Source organism: Piliocolobus tephrosceles, chromosome 12 (genome assembly GCF_002776525.5).
Source record: "Piliocolobus tephrosceles isolate RC106 chromosome 12, ASM277652v3, whole genome shotgun sequence".
Lineage (NCBI taxonomy): Eukaryota > Metazoa > Chordata > Mammalia > Primates > Cercopithecidae > Piliocolobus > Piliocolobus tephrosceles.
The window spans coordinates 117,835,216-117,842,634 of NC_045445.1; the positions used below are offsets into that span (position 1 = coordinate 117,835,216).

General features: G+C 45.0%; 1 protein-coding gene across 2 annotated transcripts; it reads left to right on the plus strand.

The window, feature by feature from the left end:
• Positions 1-1,744: 1,744 nt before the first annotated feature.
• NR0B1 (nuclear receptor subfamily 0 group B member 1) lies at positions 1,745-6,999 on the plus strand. Of its 2 annotated transcripts, none has more exons than XM_023202968.1 (2): positions 1,745-3,151; positions 6,644-6,999. In XM_023202968.1, exons 1-2 carry the CDS (start codon positions 1,984-1,986, stop codon positions 6,886-6,888), a joined length of 1,413 nt encoding a protein of 470 aa, XP_023058736.1. In that variant the 5' UTR covers positions 1,745-1,983; the 3' UTR covers positions 6,889-6,999. The 2 variants fall into 2 exon arrangements, with proteins under 2 accessions (XP_023058736.1, XP_023058737.1); XM_023202969.1 differs by having other exon boundaries at positions 1,975-3,151; positions 5,606-6,999.
• Positions 7,000-7,419: the final 420 nt, after the last annotated feature.

Below are 7,419 nucleotides of genomic sequence, written 5' to 3' on the forward strand. Positions count from 1 at the left end.
TAAGAATCAGAGAAGGGGATGGAAGCAGAGGCCAGAGTTAAGTGATCAGATGTTAAGGAGCTTAGGCAGTTTCAAGAAGCTAGAATAAGCAAGGAAATAGATTCTCTCCTACAGCTTCCAGAAGAAATGTCACCCTGATTTTAGCTCAGTGAAACTGATTTCAGACTTCTGGCTTCCAGAATTATAACATAAAAAATCTGTGTCGTTTGTGTTGACGTAAGCCACTACATTTGTGGTAAGCAAAGCAGCAACAAGGAAACTAATACATTGCCCAAGGTTACGATGCTACAAAGTGGCAGGGCGAGGATTAAAACTGAGGCGATCTAGTGCTAGTTCCAGGGATTTAACCACTGTGCTATTTAGGGCCTCTCACAGGCAGAATAAAATTTCACGCTGCAAGCAAAATGGGGGTCTCCTAGGTTTTCCTCTTATGCTGAGAATTCCAGGTCCTGGAGAAGAAGAAAAAGAGAAAGAAAGAGAGAGAGAGAAGTAGTGAGAGAGGGAAGAAGGAAGGAAGGAAGGAAGGAAGGAAGGAAGGAAGGAAGGAAGGAAAGAAGGAAGGAAGGAAGGAAGGAAAAAAGCAAAAACAGAAAGAGGGAGGATTGGAGGGAGGGAAAAAGTAAAAATGATTCTACACCAGCTGGTATATAACAATACCCTTCCCTGCCTCATGTCTTCACAGCTGTGTGGCAAGCGAAGACCAATGGATCCAGGCTTCCTGATGCTTGTATTTATCATGACTCACTTAGGAAGGGTGGGGAAAGAAATGCTAATTACACACTTACCAGTGGAATACTTTTAACCAGGATCAAAATTTCTCGCTGCAGCCATGAAAAAGAATGAGAGCTGGCGGCCATTATCCTTAGCGAAGTAACGCGGAAACAGAAAACCAAATTATCGTGTGTTCTCACTTGTAAGTGGGAGCTAAATAAAGAGATCACATGGACACTAGGAGGGGAACAACAGACACTGGAACCTACTTGAAGGTGGAGGGTGGGAAGAGGGAGAGAATGAGAAAAAGTACCTATTGGATACTATATTACCTGGGTGACGAAATAATCTGTACAGCAAACCCCCACGACAAGCAATTGACTTCTATAACAACCCTCACGTATACTGCTGAACCTGAAAGTTAAAAGGAAAAAAAAAAAAAAAACATATACTAAAATGAAAACGATTCTCACTGTAACAATATTATCCCCTCGTGATTATTATATTCCTAAGTTTTAGGCACTTTTACATCCTGCTCGCTGCCCCCAGCTCTCTTAACACAGAATCCAGGACATAGTGGGCGCTTATAAATACTGATGGAATTAAACTGAGCGCTTATGATAGTATATTTAGACCAGTGCTTTTCAAACGTCAAGGTGCATGTGAATCCCTGGGGACACCGTTAAAATGCAGATTCAGGGTTAGAAAGTCTGGTTGGAGCCTGACATTGGGCATTTCCACCGAGTTCCCATATGATGTTTGTCTATGTTCTGTATTTTTCAAAGTCTCAGAAAATGAGACCTCCCTATCCATATACAAATATGAGTCTCACAAACTGTGATAATTTAATGAAAGTTTACAAAGAGCATAGAAGTAGATGTTTCCTCTTTTCCCCTACCCTCCCAATAAAGGGAACAAATTAGACGCGAGGGTTCAATGGAAAGAGTTGCAACAGCATCCAGGCGCTCGCTCTCCTCCAGTCTTCCTGAGAGACAGGGAAAGGGGTAATGAGAGGAAGGAGGGAAGTGTCCAGGAGCTCCCACGCTGCTATTCCTCTTCCATTTTCAGCTTTTAAAGAACACCCGCCCCTTCGAATCACCGAGGTCATGGGCGAATACACCGGCGCGGAGCATCGCGCCCCCCCTGCCCGCCTCCGCGCCCTTGCCCAGACCGCGGCGACCGAGGCGGCCGACGCGCCTGCGTGCGCGCTAGGTATAAATAGGTCCCAAGAGGCAGCCACTGGGCAGAACGGGGCTGCGGGAGCCGCGGGCCATGGCGGGCGAGAACCACCAGTGGCAGGGCAGCATCCTCTACAACATGCTTATGAGCGCGAAGCAAACGCGCGCGGCTCCTGAGGCTCCAGAGACGCGGATGGTGGATCAGTGCTGGGGCTGTTCGTGCGGCGATGAGCCCGGGGTGGGCAGAGAGGGGCTGCTTGGCGGGCGGAACGTGTCGCTCCTGTACCGCTGCTGCTTTTGCGGTAAAGACCACCCACGGCAGGGCAGCATCCTCTACAGCATGCTCACGAGCGCAAAGCAAACGTACGCGGCACCGAAGGCGCCTGAGCCGACGCTGGGTCCGTGCTGGGGCTGTTCGTGCGGCTCTGATCCCGGGGTGGGCAGAGCGGGGCTTCCGGGTGGGCGGCCCGTGGCACTCCTGTACCGCTGCTGCTTTTGTGGTGAAGACCACCCGCGGCAGGGCAGCATCCTCTACAGCTTGCTCACTAGCGCAAAGCAAACGCACGTGGCTCCGGCAGCGCCCGAGGCACGGCCAGTGGGAGCGTGGTGGGACCGCTCCTACTTCGCGCAGAGGCCAGGGGGTAGAGAGGCGCTACCAGGCGGGCGGGCCATGGGGCTTCTGTACCGCTGCTGCTTTTGCGGTGAAGACCACCCGCAGCAGGGCAGCACCCTCTACTGCATGCCCACGAGCACAAATCAAGTGCAGGCGGCTCCGGAGGAGCGGCGGAGGGCCCCCTGGTGGGACACCTCCTCTGGTGCGCTGCGGCCAGTGGCGCTCAAGAGTCCACAGGTGGTCTGCGAGGCAGCCTCAGCGGGCCTGTTGAAGACGCTGCGCTTCGTCAAGTACTTGCCCTGCTTCCAGGTGCTGCCCCTGGACCAGCAGCTGGTGCTGGTGCGCAACTGCTGGGCGTCCCTGCTCATGCTTGAGCTGGCCCAGGACCGCTTGCAGTTCGAGACTGTAGAAGTCTCGGAGCCCAGCATGCTGCAGAAGATCCTCACCACCAGGCGGCGGGAGACCGGGGGCGACGAGCCACTGCCCGTGTCCACGCTGCAGCCCCATTTGGCACCGCCGGCGGAGGCCAGGAAGGTGCCCTCCGCCTCCCAGGTCCAAGCCATCAAGTGCTTTCTTTCCAAGTGCTGGAGTCTGAACATCAGTACCAAGGAGTACGCCTACCTCAAGGGGACCGTGCTCTTTAACCCGGGTAAGGGTGCTGGCCTTGGGCGCCGGCTTTTCCCAGCTCACAAAAGCATCGGGCAGTGCCTATCTAGGGGCGCGGGCAGTAAGGAGTTTTCAGTGATCAGGAGAGTGTCGGGACAAAGGCGAAGAAATCATGACTAACTCAGCAGAGTTGGGGTGGGGGCCTCCAGGAACCACTTCTCCTGGGTGGCCTGCTGTCAGAAACTCAGCCAAGAGGAGTGGAGCTGTTTGTTTAGGTTTGTACTTAGCTCTTTACACATTTCGTACTACAGAAAAGTTTGTGCCTTCATGGGAAATGGTTATTCTTTCTTTAGCTTTCTTTGAAGTCCAGAGCGTATCTTTTTCTAAAAAAAGTTTTTGCTCACTGAAGATTCTGCGACATCGATTTCTGAAACCCCATTCTGAAATTTACTAGAACCTTTTTTGGGGGGAGGAGATCTATTAAGGCTAGCAAAAAAGGAAACATTTGTTAAAGGGTCCCATAGAGAGACTATTCCCTGGGGACACTGTCAGCCAGTACACTGGATGTAGTGTTTCATGGGCCTGCCTCTGAATGGTTATTTGTATGGTCCTAAGCATCTGGACTATCCCTTCTTCCAAATCTCTGTGAAGAATATCAGGTTGGCAAAGGGATAAGAAGAAAAAAAAAAAGACACTTTGGGGACTGAGAGCAGGAACACTGTATTTTAGAATTCAAAGAGACTTTAGAGACCTCCTAATCAACCCCCTTTGCTCTGTAACCTTCCCCCACCGCATTTTACTGAGTAGGTGGATGTGTCCCAAGGTCCCAGGTGACCTTACTCCAAAGTAAATGGCTGGTGTGTTGTGGCACCTGAGGGCCCTATCTTCTGGGCCCTGTGGGATGTCGGCTGCACCAAACTTTCAGGTTGTCTGTTGGGTGCAGGACATACTGTCCCACAGGGTGCAACCAAATCACTGGGGGAACATCTCCCTGGACAGCCAGGCACCTTGTCTCAGGTGTTTCTCACTACTAGAATCATCTTCAACCGGAGTCCTTTTGAAATGATTGAAGTGGAAAAAAATTCTCCAGGCAACTTGAGTTGGGATAGTTTTTATAATGCTCCTTTTGTATCTTTTTATCTGGTGTATCCAGCACCAGATTCCTGGTGCTGGAATCTCTGATTATGTCCTGGCCCCCTGCCTAGCATTTTTGAGAGTGCATAGATCAGTATTTGGTGGGATAATAATTCGTTCAAACCTCACGTTTCATGACATAGAGACCTCAGCTCACCCCAGTGTCTATTATATGTTACCTTTTGCTTATACCATTGTTTTCCAAACTTGCCTGTGCATAAGAAGTACTTGTGTGTGTGTGGTTGGGGGTGGGAGGGAGTAGATAAAAGTATTTCTAGGCTCCTGCCTTATAGATTCTGATTCAGTAGCTCTAGCCCAGTGTCTGCAAATCTGCATTCATAATAAGGGTCGCAGATGATTCTCAAGATAATTTGGAAAACAGTCTTCTTATTCCTTCAGCTAGTATTATTAATCATCCACTACGTTCCTTGTCCTGTTGGGATATAAAGGTGAAAGGGGCTCAGCTTCCAGAAATTTACATTTCATTAGTTTCAGTATCAACAGTTTCCCTCTTTCCCTTGATCCTGTTTTATATACTTTTAACACACACACACACACACACACACACACACATTTCTTCCTTATTCTTGATTGACTTTTCCTAATCCTTTCTCAGTATAAGTTTAACCAGCTAAGCTGAGTGTGTTTGAAACACAAATGTACCTATATTGGGGAGAAATGTAATGCCTATTAAGAGTGTGGCCTCTCTTTGCTGTTTGTCTTTTGTATATCCCATATAATAAAATTAAATATATTAAATATATATATACATACACACACACACACACACACACACACACACACACATATATATATATATATGGGTTCAAACTTAAGGAGATATAAAACTGTGGAGTCCATTTGCGTTTTCTCTTCCCTGACCTTATTTTGAAGGCCAGTTTGTGTGTGTCTGTGTTGGGGGGAACCACTTGGGTGGGGAGAAGGTAAAGGGGTGTATTGTGAACACAGAGAGAAGTAATGTGGCATTCACACAAGATGAAGTTTCCACAAGTCATCAATCTAGACCTAGAGAAGCTTCAGATTTCTGGTGGAGTTTCATGCAAGCCTCTTCCTACTTTCATTGATGGAATTCAAACAAAACGAAATTGGGTCTTAAGCCTGGATCTCAAGTGGTAGGTAGTAGGGGATGATAATGTGTGAACTAGGGTAATCAGAATTGGAATATGGATTAAAATTCTTGCTTTAATTTTGTTCTTACTTTATTTATGAGATTTAATATTTGCCTGTAATAGGAGTGCCTCTCGCCTATTACCATTAATATTTTTTTTAAAGAACACCGGTTCTGCTGCTCTGTGATGATTGGCATGGTGCTTTTAAAATACTTTTCCATTGAATTTTTTAGGAAAAGGGAAGGAAAATGATTACAATGATCATTAGCATCATTTAAACCAAGTGGTCAACTGCTAATTACTTGAATACAAGTTAAAGAACTTTGCAATGATATTATTATCATGGAAGATCAAAGGACCTTCAAAAGCAGCCTCCTCTTATTACTTTCCTTATAAAACCTTACATGCTCTTAAACTTTCCTGCATTGTATTTCTTTCACTTTTACTTAGGTATCACACTATACTGCAAAAGGTCATGTGTTTTCTATTACAAAAGTTATTTTTGAATCATGGTGCAATTCGTGATGTTTTCATGTTTACTTTTTAAACTTTTAGTGACTATAAGAATGTTCAAAAACTTCTTACTTTGATATTTTGGAAAAGAGCCTTTTCGAATACTCATAAGAATCATTCTTTTATATTTTTCAAAATCTTCCCCGATACAGAAATTATGGTACAATGAGCTAAGTGGCTATTGTTAGCTTTCAAATTATTCGGGCCTCTAAACTAATATTGGCCTGCAGGCAAATAGGTAAAATGAAACTGTGTGTCAAAGTTTGTGGCTGTGAAGTTTACCACCACTGGCTGAATGATCAGTATAATGGTGGGAAGTTCAAAGAAGAATGGTAAAAGCATTTGTCATCTGGCAACGCTTCCTGTTTTTCATGGCTTGTTTCTCATAGGTAAAGTGCCCACCTCTTGAAATATCATGAACTTCTTCATATTTGCATAGAAAGTGAACTGGAGTGATGATTCATTAAACTATATTCCTCTGTCATATTAAATTGTGTGCATTTGTTGGCTCATGGCCAGTGTATTTGCAAACGTGTGCATACAAATATAGTGAATATTAAGTAAGAATGATCACATGATGTTTCATTCTTGGACATGTTGGCGTCTGAAAACTTAGGCTGGTTTGACATTTTACCCTTTTAACCAGGAAGCTTGGGGTCTTTTTTAATTGGGACGAAACAGAAATGGGTATTCTTAAAAAGCTATCTAAGGACTCTATGGTGAGCTGTTTTATAACAAAGAGATTTTTCTCCCTCCAGACGTGCCGGGCCTGCAGTGTGTGAAGTACATTCAGGGACTCCAGTGGGGAACTCAGCAGATACTCAGTGAACACGCCAGGATGACACACCAAGGGCCCCATGACAGATTCATCGAACTGAATAGTACCCTTTTCCTGCTGAGATTCATCAATGCCAATGTCATTGCTGAACTGTTCTTCAGACCCATCATTGGCACAGTCAGCATGGATGATATGATGCTGGAAATGCTTTGTACAAAGTTGTAAAGGCCTGTGGGCCACACAAATGCAGTAGTGCAGTTCACCATGAGGGAAGAATAAAGAGCTGTGGACAACAGAGTGTCAAATATTTTAAAATAAACTTTCTTATTATTTTTACATGCAGAGTATTTTGTATTCAATTAAAGAAATACTTTTATTCCAGACAGTTAGAAATTTCTCTGTTCCATAGTTAAAGAAGACATTTGCCAACAGGTAACGTATCTCTGTACATCTTTTTAAAAATAGCAGGGTACTACTATAATAAGCTATTTTCACAAGTGTAGCAATTTCAGGGAACCTGCTCAAATCAAATTTGTACATATTGTTTTAATAAATTTTAAGGTCTTAACCATTAACTTGATTGAAAAAGGTTTCAGCAGGGTTTAAGTAAGGCTTCAAAAACTATTAAAACCTAGCCAACATAAGCAAAAAGTATCTTTGGAAGTAACATCATGACATTGAATGTAATTATGTGCCAGTATCAGTGGCAGGTCACTTTGCTCTATCTTCATTTCCACTTCCATCAGCTGTATGGAA